The sequence below is a fragment of the Nilaparvata lugens genome, chromosome 6 (genome assembly GCF_014356525.2).
Source record: "Nilaparvata lugens isolate BPH chromosome 6, ASM1435652v1, whole genome shotgun sequence".
Classification (NCBI taxonomy): Eukaryota; Metazoa; Arthropoda; class Insecta; order Hemiptera; family Delphacidae; genus Nilaparvata; species Nilaparvata lugens.
Genome location: NC_052509.1, coordinates 52,986,503 through 53,001,712, shown reverse-complemented (window position 1 = coordinate 53,001,712; position 15,210 = coordinate 52,986,503). Strand labels below are relative to the sequence as shown.

The 15,210-nt window shown below is 36.1% G+C and overlaps 1 protein-coding gene across 1 annotated transcript; it reads left to right on the top strand.

The window, feature by feature from the left end:
- Positions 1 to 112: 112 nt before the first annotated feature.
- On the top strand, positions 113 to 15,210 carry LOC111052663 (putative serine protease K12H4.7). Its single transcript, XM_022339406.2, has 9 exons — positions 113 to 232; positions 952 to 1,201; positions 2,244 to 2,446; positions 4,614 to 4,849; positions 6,003 to 6,141; positions 7,793 to 8,082; positions 11,543 to 11,675; positions 12,828 to 12,982; positions 14,937 to 15,210. Exons 2-9 carry the CDS (start codon positions 971 to 973, stop codon positions 15,047 to 15,049), a joined length of 1,500 nt encoding a protein of 499 aa, XP_022195098.2. The 5' UTR covers positions 113 to 232; positions 952 to 970; the 3' UTR covers positions 15,050 to 15,210.

Below are 15,210 nucleotides of genomic sequence, written 5' to 3'. Positions count from 1 at the left end.
CCAATACCTACGTAGGTTTTGAATTATTGCTAATATGTGTCATTATTAGTAATTAGTTATCGGTTACGGTTGGAAGATAAAAAATGCAACTTATTACGAACAAGAAACAAACATATTCGAACTGATTCACGTGAGGAATTATGTAATTTGTATTTAATATAATCGCGAACCGATTACATTGTAGTCTATTTGATTCAGAGTTTGCGGAGTGGAAAGATTGGATCATTGGAAGGTGAGCGCGAAAATAGAATAACTATGAATTTAATACAATAAAATTTATTCTATGTAGAAGCTTATTCAATATTTGAATAGGACTTATAGTTTAATTCTTACCAGTTATTCATTATTTTTTATACTATTTGATTTCTCTCTGAGCATGCGATGCTCACGCGTAAGCCCAGGCTTTTACGTGAATAGTTAGAAGGAATGCTTGTGAATAATTGTGTATTTTTGATAATGTTGATACTGATTCTCAAATAAGCTATAGGTTTGTCCATGGTAATTCTATATATATTATTATACGAAAAAAATTATTGATAAATAAATTTATGAATTTATTGATTTTATCTATAAATTTATTGATACGTGGACCTACTGCAGTTTCGGCAGATTTTGAACAACCGGGAAGATTCATAAATCATATTTAGCGGAATCGACTCTACAATTGTTTTCTAGTAGCCTAGTCATTTAACTATTAACGCCTACTATAATTGCTTCACTGTAGTAAAGTTGTAATAATATTGTTGATAAGCCTACTAACATTTCAAAGGCAGAGTAAGAATTATGAGATTTTTTAATGATATTATTCATGAAAACATAAAAACAGAAGTTGCTCCGACTGTATATTCTTAGCAATAATTGTACTTTTTCATTATAGCTTCAAGGCAGAGTAAAGATTATGAGAATTTATGAAAGCATAATTAAGATAGCCTTCTGGCTATATTTCAACAGGTGAAAGAACAGAATCATCATGAAGGCGATGACTATTGTTGTTGCTCTTATTTGCTTGGAGCACTCGTTAGTTGAAGGGAGAGGGCTAATAAATAGAATAGTTAGAAGGAGACAAAAGCCACGTCTGATGAAATGGGTTGAGAGGTATGAGCCCTTGCCTGAAATTGCTGCTCATGAGACTCCGCCTGACGAATATTTCGACCAGATTTTGGACCACACTGATGAGTCTGATGGAACAACTTGGAAACAAGTGAGTATTGATTCAATTCAATTTTTATAATATAATTTTTCAATTTTGAATATTTAGAGAGAGAATGCTGGGCCTAGGAGGAGCTTGTCAAGTTCTCCGAGTTTCTAGAGTTGGTTATGTCAAGTTTATATTCTGAAAAATTAGTAATTTGAATTAAAAATACAAAATCCAAAATTTGAAGTGAACTCATTATAACTTCTAAAACTGAACTAGGAATCATCAATCTCTTGAAGTTCACAAAATGAACGCCTTCCATTTGTATGAAAAAAAGATTGGAAAGTAATAAAATTATATTAGAATACCTCGATGAAACGAATCTCAGGAGACCAAGATATTATCGCCATAATAGTGGTACATAATTTGAAGTGAGGAAGCTAGTTTTATTGGGATTTCAAAGCTATAATTTATTATTATATTGATTATTTATTCAGAAGTTTCTCATAGCTCTGGAACTCCTAAAACGAATGATTTAGTGAAAACTCTTATGTGGGAAAAGAATACCATTGGTGCTTATAGGACTGTTCACACAGCAGTTCGCAGTCACCTGAGCAGAAATTTATAGTACAGCATGGATTCAGGGCGTGTGCATACAGAGAGCGGTCAGTGGTCGAAACGGTCATTAGGTTATACATAGACGAAGGATATGACAAACGAAGGATATAAATATCCTTCGTCCATTTATATCCTTTTAAGACCACTGAAGCTCGGAGCACCTGACCGCTCTCTGTATACACACACGCCTTGGAGAGCTCTCAAGAAATTTGATGGATTTAGGTCAATTGAATAAAAGCTAGCATTTGAAAAAATTCTAGTTCCAAGTAATTTTCAAGCAAATGCTGATTTTACTAGTTGCTAGTCACTAGATTCTAGTTTTTATTCAATCGACCCTTTGCAGAGACTCTTCAGAAGAGAAACATATCATATTGACGAGAAACATATCGCCTGAGGAGGCAATGGGTATAAATATGAGACGAATATGCCTGTCTTCGTGATTATTGGTGGTGATCAATTTTATCAATGTGATTTGATTGGTATTTTGCAGAGATTCTTCAGAAGAGAGACATATTACCAGGAAGCAATGAGTCGGAATGAGACGAACATGCCGGTTTTTGTGATGATTGGTGGAGAGAGTGCGTCAAGTGGCACAGGAATGCTGCACGGCTATTGGCTAGGACCGGCCAAGAAATATGGCGCCCTCCTGTTCAAATTGGAGCACCGGTTCTATGGAGAGAGTCATCCCACCAAGTATGTCTCACGTTTAAAGTTTTCCTCTCATTGCATCTGTTATTACCATAGAGTAACTAACTCAGGGTTGCCCCCCCCACCCATGACCAATGATGCACCCCCCTGAATATCCCAATTTTTCGTACCCCCATAGTCTTGCAGAAAAGGTCGTCAGTCGCTATTTTAAAGAAAGATATTGTCTCATCACACATAAAGCACGTAACTTATCATGTATTCAGTCCAATATCAATCCTAATATTTTATTATTATTGTGTAATCTGTATTATGTACAGGTGTTAGTACAGCTATAGGTGTACACTATATTAGTGTGAGAAGATACAATACTATATCTGAAGATTTAGTACTATCTGAAGAGAATAAATCTGATTCAATTTGTGAGCCTCTCAAAATCTAGACGTTCTCTCAATATGCTACTTCACTTTTTTTAATAGTATTATTTAATAATTTGTAGTCTACATGAATCAGATACATTGTAATTGTAAAATGCATTTTGTACTAAAATATAATTATTGTAGAGTTCTCTTATTATTCTGGGTAAAACCATAGAAGAAAGATATTCCATGGTATATGGTTATTTTGTTCTAAATTTCAAGCTTACTGTGGACTTCAGTCCATTATTACTGTTTTGGCCGAGTAAGAGTGTACGGCACAGTAATAACGGCACAGCATGAGAGATTACCAGTGTCACACAGCTTCGCGAAAAAGAACTACTAAGACTATCGGCTTAAGTTTACATTGATATTTGGAGCATACACACCATATAGCATGGGATTTCTTCTTGTGCTATATTTTTTCATGGTACAACTTATATTATTGTGACATGTTCGAAGAGGATAGATGTAATGCGATTTGTGAGCCTCTCACATTCTAGTAAGTTTTGTTATCGTGGGCTGTGTGGACGATGCATATTGGCCGAGCTAGTGGCGGGAGAGCGATAGGAGGAACGCCTAAGGGGAGGCGGTTTCTAGGGATGAATGTTCATGCGAACCTGAAAAGGGCCACAGGGGGGGGTGGGGAGGTTTAGTGGCGGCTACGTTTATAGCCGGAGAGGATGTGGAGGCAGAAGGTGTTTCTGGCCCTCAGTCGTCCTTGGATCCGGGGCGGCCCTTCTTCCGGAGGGATAGCCGGGGATGGGGGCGGCAGATCCAGTGGCAGCAGCAGCCTCCAGGGAACTGGCAGCGTCGTCCTCTTCACTGGGCCATGCATCGGGCTGACTGGGACACCCTGAAGACAAGTTCGAAATCGGCCTTCAAATAGGCTAGGTCGGCCTATTCCTCAGGTGTCAGCAGGTCTAGCAACGCATCCCCGTTCAACCCAGGGTAGGCCGGGTCGTAGGCCGTCAGAACGTCGGCACCGGATGGAGAGGGCCCATTAGCTATTCCACTCACCAGTAAACCGCGGTAGTTTCCCTTAAGTTCCGCCACACGGTCTTAGCGCAGCCCGCTTAGGCTAGGCACACACCAGTTAGTCAAGACAAGACAAGACATGATCAGACACGTTTAGTCACAATACTTCACATAGTTGCTTATGAAGACATGTCTAATTGCTATGACTAATCAGTGTGTGTTGCGTCATAAGCAGCATGTGAAGTATTGTGTCTGGTCATGTCTTATCTTGTCTTGACTAACTGGTGTGTGCCCAGCCTTATGTAAGATGGAAGTCTCCTACAGCGAGCAAGAGTTAGCTGACTGAGTAGGTGCTGGCTGCTAACTAACGAGACTATTATGCTAGGGCGCACTCCAGTTAGTCAAGACAAGACAAGACAAGACATGATCAGTCACAATACTTCACATTGTTGCATATGACGCAACTCACACTGATTAGTCATTGCAATTAGAAATATCTTCATAAGCAACTATGTGACTTATTGTGACTGGAAGTGTCTGATCATGTCTTGTCTTGACTAACTGGTGTGCGCCTAGCCTAAGTCACCTAGGCTAGAATTCTGAGCTTGGACAGTGGGCGGTTGGCGCCATCTGGTGGTTTCGAGCTGAAGCGAGGGTATCAGTTTCATCAGAGTAACGGTATCTTCTCTGTATGGTCTCATAATATATAATTATTCTCTAGTGATGCTACTCAAATTCTTCTGTTATCGTGTAGGCCTGCTAATGTTATTCATGAATCTGCACAAGGAACTACAAATTTGAATGCGATTTAATGTTGATAGAGATCTATCGGTGGAAAATCTGAAATACCTGACCAGCGAGCAAGCATTGGGCGACGTGGCCAATTTCATCCGCAGCATGAAGAAGGAGTACAAACTGACAGACGCCAATAAAGTGATCTGCTTCGGAGGCTCCTATTCGGGCAGTTTGTCGGCTTGGATGCGACTCAAATATGCTGACATGGTCCATGGTTCGATTGCTTCCAGCGCGCCTGTTCAGGCTAAAGTCGACTATTTTGGTGAGTGAATCGCCCATATTATATCATTCTCTATTATATCAAAGAGAATACAATCTTAAGGAGATAAATTCTATTTGCCCATGAAGGTTTATTTACCATAGTAGCCGATAGAATTCAGTGGAATTGCTATATTCCCGTCACTTTCTCGTAATAGCTTAGTAATAGCTTGGTAAATAGCTTAACTTCTCAAAGTTACTAGTCAAGTTTATTAATTTTATTCCAAACAGCAATGTTGATAAATTCAACTTTCAAATTACTTATCAAGTTATTAAAGCTAATAAAAGATATATTTTTAATAACAGGTGTTGCCATTATCCCATAATTGAGCTTGATTAATATTCAAATCATATATTCAAACGGGGTGAGACCTTCTCGCAAGAGAATCTCCATCGACAAAAAGCTATAGGAGTTAACTTTACTCTTCTTCTCCACCTTCTTCTCCTCACCTCCTTCTCCTCCTCCTCCTCCTCCACCACCTACTCCCCTCATCTTCTTGATTTTATTTCGTTGGATCCTGACTTCCTTCTCTTTAATTTCTTTCCTACTTCCTCATCACTCTCTCTCTCTCTCATTTCACGTTCCTTTTCTCTTCTGCAAATTCTCGTGACTTTAAGTAACAGAGAAGGTTTTATTTTGTATTTTCTTTGCTCAATGCAGAGTACTGTATTCCTCTCCCAGCCATGCCATCTTCTCTCATCTCTCACACGATGTGTTTCTTAAATGTAGAATAATTATATTGATTGTTTCACCTGTTATTGAGCTACAATGATCAGATAATAATTATTTCTGTGATTGCCAATGAATTTCAACCAGAGGAATTTATTGACAAAATATATAAATAATTATTATATTATAACTTACATACAAAAGTTGCTAATACTAAACTTAGTCCTAATTTTATGATACCTCACTATGAATCATTCTACAGTATGTAGAAAAAGCTTCTTCCTTCTATCTAAGTGTTTTTATCCATGTTCATCCCCCTTCCTCGATGAGTCTCATTCTTTCCCACAGAAATGATACAAGCTAAGAAAATCAATATATAATTATTACACTATAATTTCAATCTACATCTTGAGTGAAGGTGACTTCTGTCTATAATTTTGTACTGCATATTTCGATAAACAATGCTTCGATATTTGCAATATTTCAGAGTACTTAGATGTTACGATGGAATCTATGAGGACAGTTGGTGGAGAAGAATGTATAAATACTGTCAGTTTAGCTATTGCCAACTTGACAGAAACTGTGAAAACAGAAGAAGGATGTGACAAACTATTTGATCTACTCCAGTAAGTATATTCTGTATTATTACTCTAATTCAAGCTCTTTATTCCCAATCTCATTACTCAAGCATGAATGAATAATGTTATAATTGCAAGTTGGAGCCTTTTAACATAACATAAAATCAAAGCTTCAAGAGCTTGAACGTATATCTAATATCAAGGGATTGAATATCAAGAAAAGTATTACATTATCATCATATGAGTGTAATCAATAGAATAAGAATTGAATAGAGAGAAGTCAATTGGAGAATTCATATTAGTTTCATAATTTTCCTAGTAGTGCTAATGGATCATTCATCTTACATGAAACTTATAGAAAAGAGTTTCTTTAGAACTTCTTGAAATTCCTTCTCGAATTCTATTTGCTGATTCGAATACTCATGTCAGCAGAGACAGTTACGTCACACAACGTTAACCAATCACGTGAGAGTATACTCCATCTGCTTTGTATTAGTCCACGCCCACAGCACGCTCCCATTGGCTGATGCTACTGCGTCATCTCCAAATTCTCCTTTCTCTTGGACTGACCAATGGAAAGCGAGTATTAGCTTCAGCAGCTTCAAATGGGAATGGGATCATTCATTATAGTATTAGCTGATGATCAACAATGTATTTTGTTATTCTAATATAATTATGAACTATATGTACGGTATTATCCAGAAACAAGACGATAATAGAATGTATGAGAAGATAATAATATTTTTTATTCAGAAAGTTAATGAATAATTCATTATTCATTGTGAATTTTCTGAGAACACGCTCCGACTTCACAAAAATACTCTTATACAGATTATTCTATAAGGGAAAATATTTTTGAGTTGTCAGCATCTTTTACTATTTGTTCTATCTTTTACTATCTCATATTGATGTTGAGTTGAAAAGTCTTCTGCAGCTCACTGCCTATTGCCAAGGTTTCCTTTCGATAGCAATGCCAATGAATACTCATTGAAGTTTCTATTATTGTATTTTTATTACTTTCAAACTTTATTTTTATAACTAAAATGTTCATACTAATTCGATGATTGACTATATTATTATACTGTTTGTTTTTGAGAGGAGCCTACTTTTGAAATACTCCATAGATGAAGATTATTTGCTAAACATGATATTGTGTTTTCAATTCACGATCAAACAATTATTTTCTTGAATAGAAATACGAAGTGAGTTGTCACACTAATAGATTTTATAAAATAGCGATCGATATACGGGTTTCAATAAATACAACATTCTCAATCTTTGGTAAACTAAAACCAATGTACACTCTCTGTATACCAGATATTTAGTATAGCAACCAATACTGAAGTAATAAACCATCTATTGAAATTTGGTTTCAGTTTACCAGAGATTGACAAAAGTGTAACTACCGAAACCCGGTAACACGTTATTTTATAAAAGATTTGTGATTTTGACAACTTCAAGTCCCATATTTTTATTCAAGAAGGATAACTATCACAATGTAACCACCACATAACAACATTGGATATTGAAACTATTTGAGATGAGAGCCAACTGATTCTAGCTTTAATCAATTACATCCTCCTACACACAGATGAATAGTCTAGTAGGGGGATTCCTAAATATGTCGTATATTGTATTTCATATTCGTGTATTATGTTTTTTGCGAAATAAGTTTTAATTTAAATTTGATTTTTTTCAGTTTGTGCGTAGAGATTTTCCCAGACGAAAAACTGAACATCCAGACAATGTTCAGCAGCCTTGGTCAGAATATGGCGGGAATCGTGCAATACAACCCGACCACCCCTCACAAGGGTCAGACCACTATTGCTGACATGTGCAAAATCCTCACCGATCCAAACGAGAGCGATCCTCTCCAGAGATTTGTCAACTGCAACACCAAACTGCTGGGCACCGAATTCTGTACAGGAAGCAGCTATAAAGACTCTGTCAAAGATTTAAAGACCACGTCCTATGAAGAAGCTGATAATCGTGAGTATGATAATCACAGGGAAATAATGACATGGAGGCCAAACCTACTAGTGTATCCAATAATCCACTCTGATTTAGTAATTTATCTATTCATTCATTTACAAAGACAACTTTCAAGTTCAGTTTAATAATAATAATACAGTACAAACGTTTCTATTTGTAAAGATTTCATGTAAAGATCAATACAATAGAGAGATAAGCCAAGTTCTCATGAAATTCGTATTGTTTCTTTGAATTTATATTCTATTATTTCAATAAAATATCCTTCACATAATGACATGGAGGTCAACCCTGGCAGATTATTCAATATAATTTACTCTTGAATAATACTGATATGATACTTGTGTGATAATACTGCCAATAACACAATCTCGAGAAAAAGGTCGGCTACCTCTATCGTTCGTGACTGAAACATCTATCCATATCATGGAAAATGCATTCAGGTTTATCCTCAGCTCACGTTTTTATTTACGATTAGCTAATTCTAGATCGAAACATAAGAAAAGATAGTATATGAAAATATGACAAGAAGATGATAGAGGTAGTTTATGTTCCGAATTTCAAGCCGATCTTTTGTTAACTTAAGCCATTACTGTCGACTACTGTCTATTATTATAGTCCAGTCAAATGGTCGTTTTTCAGGAAACAGCCCCGAAAGAATTTTTCTCGGCGGGTCTATATGTATTTTGGGGCGCTGAATTCGAATCTGAAATTTGCTGACATGCAAGAGGGCGGCTTCACCCTCAAAACCCCAAAAAGCTGTAACTTTTGAACGATATCGATATCAGGAAAACGATTCATGAGAGCGGAAAGAGGAGAAAATTCTCTACAACATTGACTACTTTTTCGATTTTTATCTGAAGTTTTTCACAAGATACGCAGCTTTGAATATACGAGACTGTGGAAATAATGATTGATGTATCAAAAATTTTTCCCATATTCAAAGTTGCGTATCTTGAGAAAAACTTCAGATAAAAATCGAAGAAGTAGTCAATGTTGTAGAGAATTTTCTCCTCTTTCCGCTCTCATGAATCGTTTTCCTGATATCAATACCGTTCAAAAGTTACAGCTAATTGAAAAAACTATAATTTTCATTTTCTCATTTTTTCTGCAATTTTACTGTTATTCAAGGTTCTCAAAACGAGTAAGATACATGATAGAAATTTGCGATTGGTCTCAAATGGAAGAGAATTACATGCTCTATAAGCTACGTTGCCTTAAACCCATCTTGCTTGCCTGTTTATTATCGGCAAACTGTCGAGACTGTGAAAATGAGGAAAATATCGCAAATTTCTTGATTTTTTGAATCAATCGTATCTTACCTCACGATCATATTTTTATAAAATTAATCTACCTAACATGAAAGAGGAGATTCTGTTCTTCAAATCAAGACAAAGTACCATTCTTTATCATTTCGGGTTACCGAGATACACAGTTTTGAATATAGAAATTGGCCATTATTCTGTGTATTTAAATAGGGGCTAAAATACACTAAAAGTGTTTTTTTTTATTTTCCCACCAAATTTCAATTATGATACATGATTTTGAACCGCCTTGACGAGCTGAGAAGAAAGAGCTGTAGTACGAGGAGATCTGATCATTCTGTCAAAAGTTATAAGTGTTTGAACTTTTGATCCTTGACGTATCCTTATGACGTACCCCCCACTAGGAAATACTGAAATTGAATGTTTCTAACGGGTGATTCTCATAGAAAATAATTTGCGTGAGTTGATTTCAGCCAAAAAATGTATTTTTTTGTTAGAAAGGCCTTAAAAAGGTATTATAATGAAAAATTTGTATTTTGGCTGTAGGACATGATTTTCTATTTTTGGGTGTATTCCCCCTCCCCCCACTACTAAATTCAAAAATTCTCAAGGAATCCTGTTCATAATGAATTGTTCTTTTACGTGATGTGTGGTTTTTTTATCTATACTAGAAAAATATCCAAGTTGTATAGGGTAGAAGTGGTAGGTTTGCATAATTTTGAAAACCCCTTGAAAAATACCCCTTTTTTGAAAATTCGTAGCTCCGGAACCAAAAATGGTAGAATCCTGCGCGACCACTCAATTTATTTGAAATTTTATTCTCTTTAATTTTGTCGAGAATAATTTTTCTTGAGAACTTAAAGTTCACGGGATAAAATGGAAAAATTGAAAAAAGTCCGAAATTTTGGGGGTTTTGAGGGTGAAGCCGCCCTCTTGACGTGTCAGCAAATTTCAGATTCGAATTCAGCGCCCCAAAATACATATAGAACCGCCGAGAAAAATTCTTTCGGGGCTGTTTCCTGAAAAACGACCATTTGACTGAACTATTAATGTTTTGGCCGAATGAGAGTGTCAGAACGGCACAGTCAGTATGAGAGACTTATGCGTCACATATCTTCACGAAAAATATCTACTAGGACTATCGGCTTGAGTTAACAGTGTGATTTGAAACATAAGCGCCCTATATCAGGGGATGCTCTTACGCTACTATCTTTACTTCGTGATAGAAACTTAATCTATATAAATATAAGAGCGAAATGGCACTCACTCACTGACTCACTCACTCACAGAACTAAAAATCTACTGGACCAAAAACATTTAAATTTGGTAGGTATGTACAGTTGGCCCTTTAGAGGCGAGCTAAGAACGGATTTGTAAAAATTTCCAAATATACGCCCAAAATCTGCGTTTTTCCAGCGTTTTCTCAGCTTCATCGAGAACAAATAAACAGAAAATCTTCAAATTTAGTACAGAAGCTCAGCTAGGGTGTAATAATGTTGTGTTAGAAGGAATTTGCAATAACGCCAAAGATACGCCCAAAATTAGCGTTTTCCAGCGTTTTTTTGCTTTTTCTCAGATTTGTCGAGAACAAATGGAAAGAAATTCTTCAAATTCAGTACAGAAGCTAATCCAGGGTGTAATAATGTTGTGTTAGAAGGAATTCGAAATAACGCCAAAGATACGCCCAGAATCTGCGATTTTCCAGCGTTTTTTACGCTTTGAATCGAGCGAGGAAGTACTTTGACTTTCTGATGGAATGAAGCATGCTCAAATGAAAAATGCAGGCGAGTGACGTGAGCCCGCTGATCTGATTTCTGGAAGATTCAGTCGGGGTTCCAGGGGGCGGAGCCCCCAGGCTAGACGGATATGGCGAGCGAAACTGACGGCCAGTAATGTATATAAGGCAGGGTAAAACTCACATAATTTGCTCCCTACCTATAAAAGCAATACCATAGTAAGAAACTGCCAATATTTTTTTAGAAGCTCGATTGACGTTTGGGCAAGTGAGAGCATAACAGAGAGTTTATCTGTATTCTTTTTAGAAGTGGAGTGGGCTGTTCTATCAGGTTGAAGTATTGTAGACCTACATGTTCAAATTTTATCAACCCTTATTCAATTGAAATAATTAATTCCCACAATTTCAGTGATTTTAAATCTTTGAAATAGTATAAGAATTTGAATTGTTGAATTTGCAGACAAACAATGGAGATGGCAGACATGCAATGAGTTCGGATACTTTCAGTCAAGTGAAAAGGATGACTCATTAGTCGGAGCCAATGTTCCCTACACGCTCTTCTCCCAAACTTGCAGAGATGGATTTTCCAAAGGGTAAGACATGTTATCATCAATGCTCGAACAACAAACAATAAACGATTCCCTCGAAGGTTTCCATCCCAACTTGAACTATCCTGAATTGGTAACTTATTAAACTTTAGAATGCACTTTGAAATTACACTATTGTAAAAGTGAACGAAGTGAATCATGATGTTCATTCACAAAATGGAATAAACTAATAATAGATGAATATGAGGGCGAAGTGATGTGATGTCTGCATCAAATAGTACAAAACCACTCAGATTAGATTAGATTTGATAAGAGCTATTTTTTATGTATGTTACAATGTAGATTACTGACACCACTTAGATAACTCTATTATGCCCTGGAAATAACTCAGATAGACAGCAGCGTTTCAATTTGTTACAGAGTTCCGAGAAGGCTCGGTTCCCAAGAACCTTATGAATCTAATAAACCATCAAACCTATGAATTCAATATGGATTAAATGGTACGTTAGATTTGATAAGTGCTATAGAAACTGGGCCTGATTACTCTCAACTTACTACTAATTCAATAAAGCTGAACAGCACAAAAATGTGCTACGGAAATAAGCCTCAAGCAGCTTAGCGAAATTAGATGGAACTGTGGTCTGGCATAGCAGCCCTAACAACGGTAGTGTACCTTCATTTTTAAAGGATAAACTTTCAGCACAAGGATTTTGAATTTTATAATGGGAAGAATAATGAGTGTGAGAACAAGTGATAATGAGAGATGAGTCTTCCTTCTTACGACAGCTTTATGTGGGTTCCAAAGCACTGGGAAGCGATTTCAAACTCGTAAATATTAATTAGCGGACCCAACAGGAGAGACGCAATTCTCTAATTCTATCTGAACAATAATTGAATCTACTGCGCGTCTACAGAGCCACCCGTTTGCCTAATATCACTGTCATTATCAGATTGCTTCATTTTTATCTTCATATCATGAATACAATATTATGAAATTGAAATACAAATATATAAATTGAATACAAATATGACCGAAAGTACTACGAGCTACTCAACCACAAAATTACAAGAAACTAGTTCTTGTGGTTACACTATTTCCCAAACTCTAGATAACTAAACACCTACTTCTGACCTCTTCTTCAGACTGAAGCTTTTAAAATTTTCTCCTATCAATCAAATATATGCATGTATTTCCAGGTTAACAGATAAGGTAATCAACAATAATATTGACGAGACAAATTCCATGTACAAAGGAAAGACGAAGATATCAAAGGTATGCTACGTGCAAGGATCGTATGACCCTTGGAAAGCATTGGGTCTTGATGCCAGTCAAGGAGCTATAGTGATAGAAGGTGAAGATTGTTTGCGATTCTTTTTATATTCTGTAATATATAAATGAGATAAAATTGAATAACAAAATAACACTCGCTAATCACTTGAAACTGTGGAATAATGATTAACTTTGAATATTATGATATACTCTAATAAAATTTAGAATGATATCCCATTTCATGTCAAAAAATCAGATTATTTTGATCCAGTTAATTAAAATTTCTAGATAATATTTATCGTGATATAAGCTGATTGATTCAACAGCTGAACATAATTCTGTCTCTCTCCCACACAGACACTCGCATCTTCTGTTATAATCAGACGACGAAATTATCATCTGTTTCTCCAAGGATGAATAATTATTAACTTATCCTTTTCATGTCCTTCAGCGAGTTTTCCCAGGAATGTGAATTAGTGACTTAGTGCAATCGAATTTTCATATCATAAACCTACTATGTTTCAAATTTCGTGAAAATCGTTATAGCTATTTTTGAGATCCGTTGGACATAAATAACCATATAATCATATAACCATATAAATAAATATAAATACCGAAATTGCTTGCTTAATATAATAGGATATTTTGGAAAATCGATTATAATTATTATAACCAAACAATGCTACTAGTTAAATATATTAATGAGAGTGATATGCATTTACAAACAAACATTAGATAGGGCTACTCACTTTGCAGTCTGTGATCGCTCAGGAATAGAAAATATTAATATTAATTTTTGGTGACGGGAAACGGAACTATATCCTATTATCTTGAATCCTTTCCTTAGATCACTGGTCCTTTGGTTTGCACCTCAGGGTTTTGGATAAGTACCACTCTGCAAAATAATATTGAACATTACATGGTTTGATGTCATCTATGTTGTTCACAAATAATAGTTTTCTACAAAAAAGTTGTCAATGGTACTGTAGAGAACAAGTTATATTGTCCAGTCAAGGAAAGGTTATAGAGGGAAAAGTTGGGAAGCCAATTTTTGACCCCGCAGTTCTGTTTAGGGTAGTAAGGAGGTAAACATATCAAAAGTCCCCACCCCTACCCCCTGTGCTAAGGTACACCTTCAAGAGCGGATATCTCGAAAACTAGAGGAGATATAAAAAAAGCTGCGAAATGAATATTGAAGAAAATTATGTAAGCTTTAATTTGTTATGAGACAGTCAAGTCCTTAGGATACATTAGTTTTTGAGTTTTATACGAGAAACCAAAAATAGGTACCTTCAAACCACCCCCACCCCCTCAGCACAGGGGGTAGGGGTGGGGATTTTTATGATATGTTTACCTTCTTACTACCCTTAACAGAGTTTTGGGGTCAAAAATTGTCTTTCAAACATTTGCCTCTATACCCTTCTTTGAGCATTCATTGCCTGGACTAATGTATGTTGCTGTGCTTTTTAAGAATGGCAACAAATTTCGGGAATTTATTTGACTGTGAAGTATGTTGAGGTGTGTTGAAGTGTGAGTTGGAGTGTGTTTGGAGTGTGTTGGCAACGTTGGAGACTTTAAGTTTGAAGTGGGTGAGGTACGGTAGTATTGCGGCGTAGAGAGTATGATAAGGGTCAAATAGTAAGCGAGGTGGAGCCATGATTGGTAGATCACTTATCAAGGTAAGACTCTTGCTATTGGCCGAGACAACACACACACTCATAGTGGGCGGAGCCTTAAGCTCCAATTCAAAGTTCTAGCATATTATTGATGTCAATCACTCACTATAAATTCTACTAAGCATAATGTGTCTTATCCAAAGTATTACTATGAACTGACGATTTCAAATATCAATTGATTCTGTATTGTGAGTTGTATGTTTAGAGAGTCTTCCAGCTGCATTGGAACACTTTAAATGCTCATGTCGCGGAACGAATAGTAGAACATTTTAAAATAACTTATTAATAATGGGATTGGTTATGGAATTCAACAATGTTCCTATGTAATTGGATTAGAAATATGATCCTTGCTTTTTTCAGGATCTTCACATTGTGGAGATATGCACAGTCCTCACGAAGACGATCCTCAGTCCCTGGTTGATGGCAGAAAGGAAATTGACAAATGTCTCGATGATCTCCTCACACAGAACTAATAACTTATATGGATTACCAAACAAACAAGGAATATTATTCAAGCAATAATTGAAGGATCAAATTTCATGCCATGACATGAGACATCATTATCTTTATTATTGAAATAAATGTACTCTAGTTGACCTGTATGAAGTGAACAATAAAAAATGTATACTTTGAA